Source organism: Musa acuminata, chromosome BXJ1-11, assembly GCF_036884655.1.
Source record: "Musa acuminata AAA Group cultivar baxijiao chromosome BXJ1-11, Cavendish_Baxijiao_AAA, whole genome shotgun sequence".
Taxonomy (NCBI): domain Eukaryota; kingdom Viridiplantae; phylum Streptophyta; class Magnoliopsida; order Zingiberales; family Musaceae; genus Musa; species Musa acuminata.
Window position 1 is genome coordinate 21,853,254 of NC_088337.1, and position 17,039 is coordinate 21,870,292.

Sequence of the window (17,039 nt, forward strand, 5' to 3'; positions counted from 1 at the left end):
AAATGCTATTGTAATCTCTTGAGAATCCTCCTCTTCTAGTCTAAGTGTTAGAATAATTTGAAATAGGAGTGAGTGCTTATAAGAGTTGTCTCCTAAACCTAGTAAAAGGAGAAGAGGGGTGTAAGAAGGAGATTGATCTTCGCCTATTAAAGGAAGATCGATAGTAGATGCCGATGGCCTTGACGGAAGAGGAATCGGAGGAGTAGATGTAGGTCACGACGACCGAACAACTATAAAATTGGTGTGTTCTTCTCTGGTTTGCATTTTTATATTTTAGCAATTTACATTACTATAAACTGAATCTTTACTTGCCTACTGCATTTACTTAATGAGATTATAAGCTATCTTTCCTAGTTCGATTTTTAACATACGAAAGAGTTCTATGAAACCGATGTAATTTATCGCCATACTAATTCACCCCCCTCTCTTAGTACCGACTTGTTCCTAACAATTACTAATAGCAGCTAAGATTTTTCTTGATAATAGCTAAAAAATTTTCAACTATATGAGAAAATATCATAGCTCTATTGAAAGAAATTCTCCCTTCTAACATGTATAAATAGGAGGCACCATATCAAGCATCACAGCATCTTCTTCGTTTCATTCTTAACATCGTATCAGAGCTAAACTTGCCTTATTTTCTCAGTAACAGCAACTCTGATCTTGTAATCATCGCTATTGTTACGACACCAAGTTGTTGACTCACCAATTAGATCATTGCCTACTCGGTCAAATGAGTACAACTCCAATCGAAGAGAGTTTGAAGCTTGCATGGAAGAAATAGAGCCCAAACTCATAGAGCACGTAGTCAAACCGGAAGAAACTCTTTCTCGCTGTCCGACGTCACCCCACTGCTAGTTTTCTCCTCCCTATGTCAACATCTTCTCTTCTCCTTCCTGAGCTAGCGGCATTCTTGCGGTCGCCTACTTCGACAACCTGCTCCTGCTGTCGGATCACAAGAGGCAATTCCCACCATTACTTTTCCATCGGTGGTTGTTTTCCTTGTGGTGACTACAACACTTCTTTGGCGAATAGCAACTGTATTCCCATACTGCCACGACACATCTCTACCCTCGCCCTCCCCTTCGTTGTCACCAACAAGGGCGTCGGCCACACCATCTCCTGCCATGGGTTCTCGGAGTACCGCCTCGGCAACTACTTCCTCTGAACTCCTTCTCCGCCTCATCGAGCAGCATCCAGAACTGGTTGACGTACTTGGTGCTGACCATGAACCGCTTCCTCTCCTACGTGATGTGCAGTGTGGCATTTGAAGTCGTAGCCTCTCACAAAACTGCACGTCACAACCTCTCACAGAACTACAGATCTCTCATAGATCTGCGACGAAAACTGCATATTGTCAAGAACTACATATCTCTCCTGAGCAGTCTCCAAAACCTTTAGCCCACACCAATCGAGGCAGTTTTCACCAGTGCATCCTGCACATGTGCTACATGGGGTAGAGAACTCACCAGGACCATCACAAGTTGTGCCAGTCAAAACTTGCTGAATACACTCAGCGGGAAGGGACGCGCCTGTTACAATCATGGGCCTATTTAGAGCTTCTCTTCTTCGTGGATGACACTCCCAAAGGAAGCACAATCGCAACCTTTGTTTCTACCGCTGACTGCTCCCTCGCCAACCTCCGTTGAAGGTTCCTTCCACTTCTTCCTCCACCGAAGCCTCCTCCAAGCTTCCTTCAAGTTGGCTCTGTGATTTCGCCATTTGCCTCGTCTGTCGAGGGCTCCTCTACCTTAGACTCTGCTGCCCTTCCGGCCACCGAACTCTACTGCAAGCTATGATCTGCATCGATCGCAGTTGTGGTTGCCTATTGTGAACTGCTACCTCGCCATCAACTGCCACAAGCACAATTCACAGCAGAACAGACCTGCTCTTCCAGGCCACATCTTCAGCTCACTAGAACCTGTACAACATCTTGGCTTCGAGTCTTCCTCCTTCGCGTCCTCACTATCCAGCTTTTCAATTACATATCGAGGCTTTGCTCTACCAAGCCATCTCGGACGTCGAGAACTTTTCATTCCCTTACTGCCCATCACTATCATCGTTGCTAAGCAAGGAATAGTAGTTCTTCCTCACCGGCGAAGCACTCGCACTGCCCTTCAGCAGAGTTCTACGCTGCACTGCTCTTCCCATTCTTCACTGCCCCAATCCGTAGCTGCAAGAATTGCTAACCGAAAATCTACAGCTTTGCTCAATATTGAACAACCAAACCAACCTGCACAGAGCTAAACGCCTCTAACAAAGAACTCGTCTGCCAACAATCCACCTCAGGTGGCGTTGATCTGCATCAACACTTCTTCCTCCTTGATCACTATCGTCGCTGTAGCAATAGTCCTAAGGAAGAAGTATGGCTCACCGCACCTAATCGCAACTGTCTCCTCACCCACCTTTTATCATTGCAGACTCCCACTTTGCTTCCTCATATTGGTACATATCCTCAACATATTCTCATCATCTACATCTACATCTGACGCTCTAGTTATTGTCCCTGTAGGAAACCATAGTATTTTTCTCTCTGTAGGCCTTATTTCGATCAATGATGTAACTCTTATCTCCTTCAAGTTATCCAAAGGTGACAACTATATATCCTAACATGCTCAATTTTCTAATCTCCTATTCAGCTATGATCTACTAGGCTATGTCGACAGCTCTCTCTATTGTCTACTAGCGATGCTCATATTCCCAGGAGCACCTAGTCTAGTACCAAATTCGGACCACAAACTATGGTTACGTTAAGATCGTCTCATCCTTCAAGCAATTCAAGCCCCAATCGCTGGATCCCTTGCCCCACTCATATCTTTGTGTAACACTACTATCGAAGCTTAGTGCAAGTTGTAATCTACCTTGGCAAATAATTCACGTACTCGCATGCTCAATCTCTTATCTAGCCTCATGAAAATAAAACAAGAGAGAAGTACTATTGTCGATTATCTATAAAATATAAATGTTATCATTGATAACCTAGCTTTGATAGGTCATTCCGTCAGTGATGAAGAAGTCATTGTCCACACCCTTAATGGCCTAGAGGACGAGTACAAGGAACTGACAATAGCAATACGGGCACGTGACTCATCGATGTCATTCGAAGAACTTTACGGCAAGTTGACTGACTTTGAGATATATCTCAAACGAGAGGACAGATTGATAGGATCATCCGTCATAACTCAAGTCAGTCGAAAATCTAAAAGGAGGGGCAATCAGTATAAAAAGACTATCAACAAAGGTTTAACAAAGATGCCTCCTAAACTTGTGAGCTCCAAACAAACCATCCCTCCTCCACAGTATCAACATTTTAGTCACAACTATCATGGTGACTACTTCAATTATACTCAACCGTGGCATCCTGAACATATAAGTCAACAAAGAGTTATCTACCAACTATGTGACAAAGTCAGACACTCTACAAAAGTCTATCAATCTCGAACCAGACTTCCTCCTCCATCATATCGGCCCTAAGCAAATCTCATGACTACTCCGAATACTAGTCAACACAATTGGATTATGGACTCTAGCGCATCTCATCACATCACCTATGATCTACAGAACTTGTCCATCCACAACAACTATGGTGGAAATGAAGATATCATCATTGGTTACGGTAAAGGAATTCACATTACTCATACTGGTTCCACAACGCTTAATTCACATAACACAACTTTTACACTCGATGATGTTTTGTGTGCACCTCACATCAAACGAAATCTCATTTCTATTTCTCAATTCTACAAACAAAATAATATCTTAATTGAATTCTTTCCTAACTTCTTTCATGCCAAGGATTTAAGCACGAGGGCATATCCTTAGTCCGAGGCCAGAGTAAGGACAACATTTACGAGTGGCTGTTAGTTCCAAAAATCATCTAGCCCACTGCCTACTCTTCCTTTGCAGCTTCGATTGATGTATGGCATCGTCGTCTTGGTCATCCCTCATCCTCTATCTAGTAAAAATTACTTTCTCATTTTTCTCTTCCTACTCTTAAAACCAATAGCATTATAACTCATTGTGATGTTTGTTTAAGCAATAAAAGTCATAGACTCTCTTTTGGAATCTCCTCCATATTCTACTCTAAACCTTTTGAAATTATTTATACTAATGTTTGGGGCCCTGGCCCAATTACTTCTTTTGACAAGTTTAGATTTTATATCATTTTCGTAGACTACTTTACCAAGTATATATGGTTATACCCTCTCTACCATAAATATAAAGTTTCAATAATATTTTTCAACTATCGAAGATTAGTCGAGAACTTCTTTCAGTCTACAATCAAAACAGTTTACTCTGATGGTGGCGGTGAATATCAAACCCTCACATCATGTCTCTTAACTTGTGGCATACAACACCTTAAGTCACCCTCACATACTCCTCAACTAGTTGGTTCTGCTAAACGCAAAGATAGACATATAGTTAAAACTAGTCTCACACTCCTCCATCAAACCTCCATGCCAATAATTTTTTTATTTGCGGCCTTTCAAACTATCATCTACCTTATCAATCGTATGCTCACTCCAGTCCTTTAGTACCAATCACCATTTGAAAAACTATTTCACAAATCTCTAAACCTTCAAAAACTTAAAGTATTTGGCTATTTATGTTATCCATGGCTACGTCCCTATGCCTCGCATAAGATCTGAGCCTTACATTTTCATTAGATACTCTCTTGAATATAATGTCTTTCAATGTTATAAACCTCAAACTCAAAAAGTCTTTATATCACGTCATGTTATTTTTATGAAGTCTACCTTTCCATTTCAAAACCCCGAGTCTCCTGCTGTGCGCCCTACTCCAATAAATATACATTAATGGAGTACACCTTTGATCCTGTTAAACGAGTCTCCCACAATACCATCCAGTCCTTCTCATCAAGATCCACACTCTCTTCTTCTCCTGGTTTAGCAGCTCCTCACCCCCTCCATTGCTTCTCTCCCTTCTTCGTAAGGTTCCCCCACTACTGAAGTAATATCCTCGAAAACACAACCACTACCTTTATCCTCTTCTAGGACCAGTGACACTAAAGTATCTACAACCTGTGTTAATACATCTCTACCGCCCATACCTATAACACAACTTATAGTCCCTGGACATCCAATGACAACACACTCCAAAAGTGGCATATTTAAATCACGATAAGTCCTTGACCTACATGCTATCATAAAATCCTCGTTAGAGACCAATAAACCTACCACAATTACTCAAGCTCAAAATTCTCTATACTGGCATAAAATTATGTATGAAGAATATGATGCCCTCATCTATAATTCTACATGGACCCTAGTACCCTCTCATCCCACACAAAATATCATTAGGTGTAAGTGGATCTTTCGAATTAAGCAAAACCCAAATGGATCCGTTATTAGATATAAAGCATGTCTACTGGCCAAAGGGTTTTATCAATGTCCTGGTGTTAATTTCACAGAGACATTTAGTCCCATTGTTAAACTCATAACAGTCCGACTTATTCTGAGTTTGGCCATCTCATGGCTTCATCCACCCTTAGTATCCAAGACATGTTTGTAAACAAAAAAAAACTATTTATGGACTTCGTCAAGCTCCAAGAGCCTGGTACACCGAACATGGCTTGGTTTTTATATAAACTGGCTTCATCAACTCCAAATCTGATATCTCACTATTTCTCCATCACCAAAGTGGTAATACAATATATCTTCTTGTATATGTGGATGATATTATTGTCACGAGCAATAGTCCTCTGGAAATCAAGGCATTTCTCAAGCATTTGGCAAATTGTTTCTCCCTCAAAGATCTAGGAACCTAGAGCTACTTTTTTAGAGTGGAAGCAACATACACATCTTCAGGACTCTTCCTATCACAAAGAAGGTATATTCAAGATCTGTTATCAAAGATGAACATACAGGACGCAAAAGTGGTTACAACTCCTTTGTCTCCTAGCGAGTCACTCAAACTATATGATGGAAGCCGTGTTACGGACCCAACTCAATACCGTCAAGTACTTGGCTCCTTACAGTACTTATCTCTCACTCATCCAGATATCTTATTTGTGGTTAATAAATTATCACAATTCGTGTATCGGCCATCTACTATATATTGGTCTGCACTTAAACGAATTTTGTGATATCATCATGGACCCTCAATCGTGGCCTCTTTTTCCGTAAACACTCCCCCATTCATCTCTATGCCTTTGTTAATATTGATTGGACAAGAAATTTTGATGACAGAATATCCACGTCGGGGTATATTATTTTCCTTGGAGCTAATCTAATCAGTTGGAGTTCTAAGAAGCAAAAGATAGTTGTATGATCTATAATTAAAGCTGAATACCATGTCATTGAAACTGTTGCTATAAAACTCAATTGGGTCATGAATCTACAAGGAACTTGACATCAACTCCATCTCTACTCCTACAATATATTATGACAATGTCAGAGCCACTTACCTATGCACCAATCTAGTATTCTACTCATGCATGAAACACATAGTCATCGACTTTCACTTCATGCGAGAACAAGTTGTCAGACATCAACTTGTGTTTCTCACGTACATATAGTTGATCAACTAGTAGACTCACTCATGAAGCCTCTCGCCCATAAATCATTTTCATCGCATCGGTTCAAGATTGATATCCTTGATAGGAGCACCATCTTACGAAGGCATGATAGCAGCAAAGATTTTCCTTGATAATAACTAAAAAAATTTCAACTGCATGAGGAAATATCGTAGCTCTGTTGACGAAAATTCTTCCTTTTAATATATATAAATAGGGAGTGTCATATCAAACACAATCATAATATCTATCTTCTTCATTTTATTCTTAACAATAACCATATTTATGGTTCGCTCCTCTATTCGTTTGATTTGTGATTTGATGTTACGAGGCCACACCTCTATTTATATATTGTAAACTCATAGCATTTGAATATATTAAGACTCGTCACCCTCCTATCTATATTAGGTATGCAAGATTAATTGTCTTACAATTATCTTGACGTCTCCTACATTGGTCTTAACAGCAGCTTGGGCAAGTTCTGCTTAGAGGATGAAGGATAAAGCTGACTCGGAGACCAGACTGAATAAGGATCTTGGAGTTGGAAAAGATGTAGCATTTGGGAAGGCAAACTAAAAAGTCAAAATGGTGAGCAGAGACCGTCAAAAGTAGCCCCTCGGAGAAATCAGCGCGTCTAGATGATGACTAACTCACTAGGTTAGTTTTTGTCATGCTTTAATGGTTTGTGATTGCAGGAACACGCAACATGCGGTCTTAATCATGTCAAAAGAGCAGGTGGAGCTTATTATTTAGTCCAAGAGATTAAAGATTATAATGGAGTCCATTGAAGAAAGTTCTATTCACAGAATACGCAATGATAAGTCATCATCTACCTAAACACATTCTGACCACCCTGTTACCTGCCAGATACATTGAAGTATGACTATGACCAAGTCAGTAGACCACATAATAATATAACGTCATGTCCTAAATCTACTTCTTCCACGTGGGCTGATGGTGACCGGCATAGTGATGAATAGGGAGTTGATTTGGTTCATTCTTCTTCTTCTTTTTGTGGCCCAACCCTATCCATCCTAAGATGGTAACTGGACATGGGCTTGGAGTGGGTTATGTACACATGTGGAAGTCTGCTACTGTTCATGTAAACCAGATATTATTATGATCATTTCGAGTTGAGATTTCCAGTGACAGACGACCTGACATTAGCTTCTGGCCATCTACTTGCTGCAGGTAATACACATCTCACCCATCACTATCCTGCAACCATTTATAATTGTCGCCAATATAGAGAATTTTCTTTGCACGAATCCAATTGTTGTGGATATACTTGGAGAGAAGGACCCACACGATTACTAGCCACCCAAGCTGGAAGCGCCACGTACCCTTCGGAGAACCACACGAGGCGACCTTTAAATGGCCGCCCTTGCTCCCCACCATTTCTTCCCACCGTCTTTTTAGGTTCCACTGTAGTGATCCTCCGTTCCGCAGCGATGGCAGAGTTTGCTCAGGGACTCGACTGCCTCTTGCCATCCTTTCTTTCCATGGATGCCGACCCGAGCTTGGAGCTGATGAGCCAGCTCGCGGAGCTAAATGGCTCCGCAATGGAGAACCCAAGCATGGGAGTGATGGGTTACTCCAGCGATCACCATTTCTCGTTGCTGCCATTTACTGATGACTTGTTCAGCTTCTTGTCAATTCCAGAGCCGGAGCAGCGTTCTGGAGACAGGAAAAGGAAGACGATGGCGGCACCTCATACAAGTTCCGGGAGCCATTCCGAGCTCTTCTCAGAGGATGGAACGGCAGAAGCTAAAACTAAGAAGAAGAAGAAGAAGAAGAAGAATGTATGCACGGTTGCACTTTTCTGTACTCAATAGTTAAGACGAGGAAGGTTTTGAAGGTGATGTCTTCAGTTTCAGGGAGGAAAGAGCAATTCAAAGCAGGTGGAGAAGCCAGAGGAGGTGGTTCATGTGAGGGCAAGAAGAGGCGAGGCCACTGACAGCCACAGCCTAGCTGAGAGGGTAGGCATACATATCCTTCTCCCTCAGTAGAATAAATTTATATAGTGATACAACTACATCCATATGACTACAGGAGAGAAGGAAGAAGATCAATGAAAGAATGAGACGATTACAGAACCAAATTCCTGGATGTCACAAGGTAATAGCTTAAAGTTCTGCTAGCTAATCTTCCCTTCAATTTCTTAAGCTAATTAACCATGCACTTGCAGACAATGGGCATGGCTCGGATGCTGGATCAAACTATTAGCTACGTGCGATCACTGCAGAACCAAGTTGAGGCAAGAAATTTGTCAAAGATATAGAACTTTGTTGTGCTCCTCAAATCTAATTGTCTTACTTTCGGTGCTGATACAGTTTCTTTCCATGGAACTTTCGGCCGCCAGTTACTTATCTGACTTCGGATTGGGCGTGGATGCCATTGCAACAGCACAGGTGATTCTTACAAACAAAGCTTAAAATGTTAGCAGCACGGACGAAACCAATAGCAGAGTCAAAAGACTGCTCTGCTTCAGGCAAGAACACTATCTAGTTTGGACGGTGGGAGGACAAGATGAAGTCCAGCTGCCTCTCAGACTCAGATGGACCAACTAGAATTGAATGCTTAGAAATGGACTTACCAGTGTGTGGAGTATGCTTGACTCCACTATGATCTGTCACATTGGTAAATCTCAGAGAGATACAACACATTCTCTTGTGGCCTCAGAAAAAACCACATGGGAGATAGATAGGGCATGCATCGATAGACTTCAGTGATTGAAGATATCACGTTCTCTGCTTTCATGTTTGCAGGCAGAGAAAGCACACGAGGGAGGGGAGGCAGGGAGACTGCTGAGGAAGAGACATGGAGACTGCACCGGCTTCCACATGCCTTTCTGACCCAGCTTATGGCGATGACCACATACACTGCTTCGAATCCAGTGGAAGAAGTCTGCTCCCCGGAATCCATGCATGGCAATGAGCCATATGTGGTTTCCTTCCCACATGTGTTGTTCTTGTCACTTTGTCATGTACTCTTTCTTCTTTCTTTTGATATTTTTTTTATTGCTTTCCATCTTGTCATGTATTCAATGTCTCTTTGTGGGTTTTATATATCAAATATTCGACTCCATTGTTGTCTTCTCACAAAAAAGATGTTTCCTTGGACTATTTTATTGCCTAGTAAATGGCCAATTCCATGAGCAAATAGAGATAAGGAAAGGCCAAGAGATAATGAAACTTGCTACAGGAAGAGTATTATTATTTCAACTATTTGGGAACCGTTCTACGGATCCTTATAGCCATAAAAATTTACAAAAATAATTTTGTTAGTTAATTAATAGTATTTAAATTCTTATTTATTATTCATAGTAAAATTTTCTTAGGTCTTTCTCTATTTTCATAGGTTTTTTTTAGCATATATTCCTACAATCTTAAATAATTCTTCCAAACTATACATAGTTATTCACAATGAGAATGTGTGAGATTTTTATTTATATATTTATATTTATAAATGATAAATGATGAGACAAAATTCAATTTCAGAATCTCCTTATCTATCATCATTCAAAATTCCTACCTAAACTAAGCTGACATCTTTAACTAAATGTTAACTTTAATTGGTTAATAAATTAATTAATTTTCCCTTTTTGAGGACCTAAGGTCCAACTAGATAGGTGATTTACATGGCAAACTAAAAACACATAAATTAAAATAGCAATTTTCTATAGTTAAATGGCATATTGTTCAGCAAACAAAGCTACGGTTGCTTGGATCATCACAAGATATTATAATGTCTGATGTGTAATGAATGATATGTCAAAATGCTGTGTACATATGGATGCATGGTTTAAGTAACGACAAATAAGAAAAAGTATATAATTGTTGTACTGTCTCTATCTTGAGTTTCTTTATCTTTTGCAGTCAATATAAGATCAACTTCAGGTACTTCGAATGCTAGTGTTAGGGTATTTAACTTATTCTTCAAAGGAATATCATGAAACTTGTACATTTTCAAAAACCAAACATTTTGATTTATTCGGATTGAAATATTGAAGATTACTATATCACTAAATCAACGTTTCCATGATAAATATTGGACTTCTAAAACAAGCATATAAAACACTCACGGCCTGCACAAAATGGAATGGAATGGAATGTATCAAGAATAATAATACTAGTGCAATATACTTTAGGATGTTCTTTAGATCTCAACTTGGGTTGAGAGATGCTTTATCTCATGATTCCTCGCCGTATACTGCAGAAATTAATTTGTATTAGATTATATTCTTAACACTCCCTCCTCCACATACTTATGGAACACGTGAAATTAATCAAGAATTTTCTTTAATAATTATGGCCAATGGAAAATTTGAGCACAGAATCTTTTGCTAAAGAACAACGAACATTTCGATGGAAGATTTGAACACACAATCTTTCATCTCATCTCTGATATCATTTTAAATTTTTTATCACAATCATTTCACGATGATATTAAAGCTTAAGCCACTAACCACATCACGCATTTATATTCTTAAGAGTGAAGACCTTGTTCCAATTATTAATTTTTGAGTGTATTCCTCTCTCTCTCTCTCTCTCTCTCTCTCTCTCTCTCTCTCTCTCTCTCTCGCTGAGGGAATTAAGAGGACATCAACGCATGACTGTGAACTCTGTCGGCACTGGTCCTACTGAATGAATGATCCATTTAGAGCACATCCATGAAGCCGCAGGCTGAGGTCAAAGAGTGTTAACATAGTACCTCGGTCTACACTACTACAATCCAAAACAAGGGTCTTCTTCTGTCATGGGCACCTCACAGGCACGTCTTCCTTCCCAAGTAGCAACCTCTCCACCTCCACAAGCGCTATCCGGAATCCTGTCATCATCCGACCTCCTCCTGTTCATATGGATCCTGTCACCAGCCACGCGGAGCCCACACGCTCGAGTGATGTCCTTTAGAATGGCAATGATCGAGCTGGTTTTTGTTCAAACAGTGTTGTCCTTCCACTTGAAAAGCTTTCGTGTCATCTCCGCTACAGACCATCCCGGTACCAGATGATGAATTGGCAGCTGCTCGACCATGGAATAAGAAAACTAGGCCTGCATGCATGGCCATCCATCTACATGACAAGAGATATAATTGCTTGAAAGCAATCCTTTCCTTTCGTCCATTTGCTGATCAGGAGACTGTGTTGCGGAAACTCAGGTGCCATGAGTGTCGATGCACATGGATGGAGCACCTGCCCATGCATGCTGTGGTTCTAATGCAAGAACGAAAGGTTCATGTGAACCATCACGACGGAAGACGGATTATGTTTGTCTGCTATGTACAGTGCATCGAATTAGATGAGATCGAACCAGCGAAACGTCCAAAACCATCATGATCTCAGCTTGTAGTGTTTGGCGGCCAACGAGACGTCCAGTGTCGTCTCCCAGAAGAACGACTAGCTACAATTTGGATGACTCCAAACTCTAATCAGCACAGGCTTCCGGGTTTATGTCAGTAGATTTGTCAAGTTGGATCATGGCAATTCACTCAAAGCACAGATTTAGAGTAGTCACCTATTTGCCAACTGGTAAATGCAAAGCAGATGGTGACCAGTATGTAAACTTACTTGTCTGCATCATCATTGAGATCTATTTAGATCAAACTAGAATATTAGCTTGAGCATCTGTTTACCAAAAGAGTCCAAAACCATCACACTCCCAGCTACAGTATGATTCGCAGTATTGAATGCCACAGAGCTGATAGAATATAATTCAGGTGGTGAGTTATGATCGACAAGGAATTCAAGTTAGTGGATGTGTTCCTTTCAGCGGATGATGAAGCCAAAGGCATCGGTGTTAGCCAAAATGCGTTGCACTAAGAAATGAAAGGTTGGTGTGTGGAAGAGGACAACTCTGCATGGCCCCTCAGGTGAATGAGTTAAATGTGGTGGGGAACAACCACCATTGGACTTTAAGATCATGCTTCAATGCTTTTGCAAGGTTGCGTGTCGATATCAGCTACATGGAAATAAGCAGGATTTGGCCTTTGTGGAGGAAGCAAGTTGAAGGGCACTGGATCCGTACATTTGGAGTTCTTTCAAGTTCAACATGGATCCATACTAGACGACTGAAACCCTAATGATATCTGTGCATCCATTTGCACGGAGGCTCCGAGATGGTAGGAAGCATTGAGTACTTCTGCTTAAGATCTTGTGCTTCTTGGGAAAGAGAAAGTTACGTCGCCTATTTCAACTTTGATTTCTAATGTGACATTTTGGAATTTTTTTTTATTTATCATATCTTTCTACTCATTTACATAAACATCATTTTATTTATTATTTATAAATATTTATTATAATTTATTTATTCATCAAATCAAAAATAAAAAAGTAAACATAGTGATATTAACTTCAAGAATCAAGCCAATCATCCCATTGGCGTATATCAAATACCCGAAAGAGCACTCTCCCAACAATAGATGTAGAGGCTTTATCCTACGATATGAGTTTGTGTTCTCCCAACGGCGGATGGAGGTAAACTCATATCGCACTCTCAACAACAAATAGAGTGGTGTCCCTCACTCGTCAAAGTAGAGACACGTTCCTCCCAACAGCGGATAGAGGGACCGTCTAGCCATCACATCTAACAACCCGTTAATCCCCGAAGGAAATCGCCCTACTTGCCCTTGGTAGGGAAATAACATAATCTCACACTGGTCATGTCTATATCAGAATGAAATAACATATTTAAAATATTTCTTTCAAATATCATCAATATCAAATAATATATATTAGCCCTTAATTGACTCGAACCCTAGTTCAATCGATCCAATTGAACTCGATTTACTAGGACATAACTGAACCGATCTCTAATCCTCATTTAACTGATCTAAAACCACCGTAGACTAGTATAATTTGGACTATATTAGTTTTAATTTAGGTTAAACTGACTTGAATAAGTCAATAAATTCAGAATCACCTTGAATCAATCTAGACTAATCAAGCATAGTTTAGTTCAATGGGCTCAAATCCAATAATAATATTGGGCTAGATTAGGCATGGGACAGGCCAATTGTGTTGCATGTGATTACCCATGATGGTTGGGCTGGGTTAACCTATGGGCCAAGGCTTGACTCGTGGGTAGGGCCCGGCCTATAGGCTAGGCCCGGTCTACTGATTAGGCCTAGCTAATGGGTTGTGGCCTAACCTATGAGTTGGGCCTGGCCCGTGAGCAATTACAATCCAATTTATATCCAATTTCATACCACAACATATATTCAATGACAATTATATAAACAAAAAAAACATAATAATATATTAAAATATAAGATTATGAGATAAGCTTTAATACAAGAAAATATTATTCTAAATTAAATAAGAATTAGAAATCATACATTCAACACATGTATAATTTCAATATATTCTAATCAAATAAATTTTAAATCATTTAGAATAGCACATTTTAAATTTCAGATCAAAGAATATTTAAAATTTTAGATAATAAAGTTTAATCTAATAAAAATTTTAATCTAGATAATAAGATTAAAAATAAATTATAATACTAGGAAATATCATATATTTAATACATAAAACATGTGAACTTTTAACCCGTTTATAAATCTAAAAATAAAAACCTTAAATAGGGGTCAAAGAATATTATAAAAACTATAGATTTTAATACAATAATAAAAATTTTGATATTTAAAGAATTGATAAATATTTTTAAACTATAAAACTTTCAATATTTAAAGAATCAAAATAAAAACTAAAACATTTATTTTTAAGAAATGTAGGGAAACCCATCTCTTAAGGTGTAACTCATCGTTTCCCCCCTGTTAGGCGAGGAACGAATGAGAGAAATCTCTCCTCTTAAATAGAAGGAGATGAGCCGAAATTTATTTACATTTTTTTATTTATTTAATATGAATTATTTCTATTTAATATACTAACAAATATGATATCACCCTATTTGGAATGCTTAATAGTTATTTCCTAATTCATAATAGCAAACAAGGAAATAAATTAAGATTTTCTAAATTACAATGACAAGTAATGAAAAATTTAATTCCTAATTTAACTATTTGATTTGATTACATTTCTCCCGGAAATTTGGTCCCCAAATTTAGCTCACCTTAATAGAATAAATGAGGATACTGCTCTCATATATCTTTTTCTCTTTCTTACGTTGCCTCTTGGTTTAAATGGTATTGCCAACAAATCTTTACCAAAGGTATAATTTTATTTCTTAAAATATATTCTTTCCTTTCTAAGATCTGGGTTGGTTATTCTCAAAAAGTGGCATCATCTCTTGGTTATAGAGGTTGGTAAGATATGATATGTAATGGATCCCTGATATATCTTTAAAGCATAGACACATGGAATATATCATGGATGCTAGCCAAAACCGAAGGCAATGCTAATCTTGTTGGGTTCATCCCATATGTGGGCTTGGACAATTGGGCCTTTTTGAGCCTAAATGTTAATTAAAAAGCAAAATGTGAGGGCAACGAATTAGAGATTAGCGAGCGTGTGTAGCGAACGCATGTAGCAGCAGCGACGACATATAGAGAGAGAGAGAGAGAGAGAAAAGGAGTGAGAAAAATTAGGATCTTGAGTTTTCTACTTGACAATCAGTGGCCAAACATTGTTAGTTTTGACCAAAATTTTATGTAGAGAATCCTTACAGCAAACTCTATAATCCTAATGGTATTGATCTATAATTTACCCTCTTTAAGGTACTTTTCTGTTATGCCTATTTTGTGAGATCTAGAATTCCCTTTTGATGAGATACATCTTATGTGATGATGATATATTATTCTTGAGCCAAGATCTATGTTCTTGATATTATTGTGATCCTCTGGTTATTCCAGAGAAGATTTACTATAAACCTGTTATCATTACTATTGATAGTGGAAGTTTGAGGTGGACTACAGTCCCATGATTTTTTTCACATTTGGTTTTTTACGTTAAAAATTTGGTCTCATTATGTGATTGATTTATTGCTCTACTATTTATGTTGTTCCGGTTGATATTAGTATTTTGATATCAAGTTGGTATTTTGATAAGGAACTCATTGTAATACATAAAGGGGGAAAAGAATTATTCTACTTTAATAGGTTTTTCCCAACAAGTGGTATCAGAGCAACATGTTATTTGGTGCTAGTTTTTCTTTTATGATTGAAATGGAGCAGTCAAATGGTATGATTAAATTGAACTCATCAAATTATTCTAACTGAAAACGTATGATGGAAGATCTGCTTTATTGCAAAGATTTATATAAGTCTATCAAGGTTAAAGATAAACCTTCTACTATGGACGATGAGGAATGGAAAGTTCAACAAAGAAAAGCTATTGCCTATATTAGAAGATAGATAAATATAAACTTGCATAAGCATATTTCTAATAAAACCAGAGCTGATGTTGTTTGGCAAAGGTTAGAAAATCTCTTTGCGAAAAAGACAATAGGAAATAGAATTTCTCTCCTCAAAAGGCTTGTAAATTTGAACTATAAAGATGGTGGTAATATTGTTGAGCACATAAGCCTATTTCAGAGTCTTGCAAACAAGTTGGTTACTATGAAAATTAATATAGATGATGAGATGCAAGGATTATTACTTCTCAGCTCTTTACTAGAAAGTTGAAAAACATATGTTGTGACAATTTGTAACTCCATGCTAGAGGAGACTCTAACTATAGATATGGTTAAAGACAGTTTGTTAAATGAAGATGTTAGAAGGAAAAAACAAGGTGAATCTTCTTCTGGTGCATTTATTACTGAAAAACAAGAAAGACGTGGAAGAAGTCATAGCAGAAATCCATATGGTTATAGAGGAAGATCCAAGTCTAGAAGAGATATCAAATGTTTTCACTGTAACAAACCATGTCACATGAAGAAAGAGTGTATGTTTTGAAAGCGAGAACATAATGAAATGAAGAAAAATGAGAAAGAGACTAATACAGTTGCTACTGAAGGTAATATCACTATTGTTTGTAATGATGGTTGTGTTAGTTTTGCAGCTCAGGACAGCAACTGGGTAATTGACTCTAGTGCTTCATTTCATGTTACTTCTCATGGTGATTTCTTCAGGTCTTACACTGTTTGTGATTTTGGTAATGTAAGAATGGGAAATAGTGGTACATCTAAGATTATGGGTATTGGAGATATTTGATTGGAGATCAGTATTGGGAGCAAATTGATACTTAAAGATGTAAGCATGTTCCAGATATTCATCTTAACTTGACATCTACAAGCAGACTTGATGATGAGGGCTTTACACATTATTTTGGTGAAAGCAAATGGAAACTCACTAAAGGTTCTCTAATTATGATAAGAGGAAAGAAGTTTAACTCTTTTTATATCATGGAAGCTAAGCTACACAAAACAGAGATTAATGCAATTCAAAAAGGTGAAAGTATAGATCTTTGACATAAGAGGCTTAGTCATATCAGCGAGAAGGGATTTCAAACTCTTACTAGAAAAACACATAGAGTTGCATTTTATAAATATTCATTATCTAGAAGATCAGATATTATTGATTTAGTTCATACTGATGTTTGTACTAT

The 17,039-nt window shown here is 38.3% G+C and overlaps 1 protein-coding gene across 3 annotated transcripts; it reads left to right on the plus strand.

Moving 5' to 3' along the window:
* Positions 1-7,952: 7,952 nt before the first annotated feature.
* Positions 7,953-9,622, plus strand: LOC103971340 (transcription factor bHLH75). Of its 3 annotated transcripts, none has more exons than XM_009385334.3 (6): positions 7,953-8,337; positions 8,407-8,514; positions 8,588-8,653; positions 8,724-8,792; positions 8,869-8,946; positions 9,304-9,622. In XM_009385334.3, exons 1-6 carry the CDS (start codon positions 7,987-7,989, stop codon positions 9,388-9,390), a joined length of 759 nt encoding a protein of 252 aa, XP_009383609.2. In that variant the 5' UTR covers positions 7,953-7,986; the 3' UTR covers positions 9,391-9,622. The 3 variants fall into 3 exon arrangements, with proteins under 3 accessions (XP_009383609.2, XP_018676042.2, XP_064944748.1); XM_018820497.2 differs by having other exon boundaries at positions 7,957-8,337; positions 8,413-8,514; XM_065088676.1 differs by having other exon boundaries at positions 7,957-8,337; positions 8,898-8,946; positions 9,304-9,391.
* The last annotated feature ends 7,417 nt before the right edge of the window (positions 9,623-17,039 follow it).

What these genes read in the sequence shown, in the direction of transcription:
- LOC103971340 (XM_009385334.3), top strand. Translation starts at nt 7,987, where the DNA reads ATGGCAGAGTTTGCTCAGGGACTCGACTGCCTCTTGCCATCCTTTCTT. An exon ending in AAATTCCTGGATGTCACAAG is followed by an intron (nt 8,654 to 8,723) that starts GTAATAGCTTAA and finishes ATGCACTTGCAG; the next exon opens with ACAATGGGCATGGCTCGGAT. An exon ending in ATGCCATTGCAACAGCACAG is followed by an intron (nt 8,947 to 9,303) that starts GTGATTCTTACA and finishes TCATGTTTGCAG; the next exon opens with GCAGAGAAAGCACACGAGGG.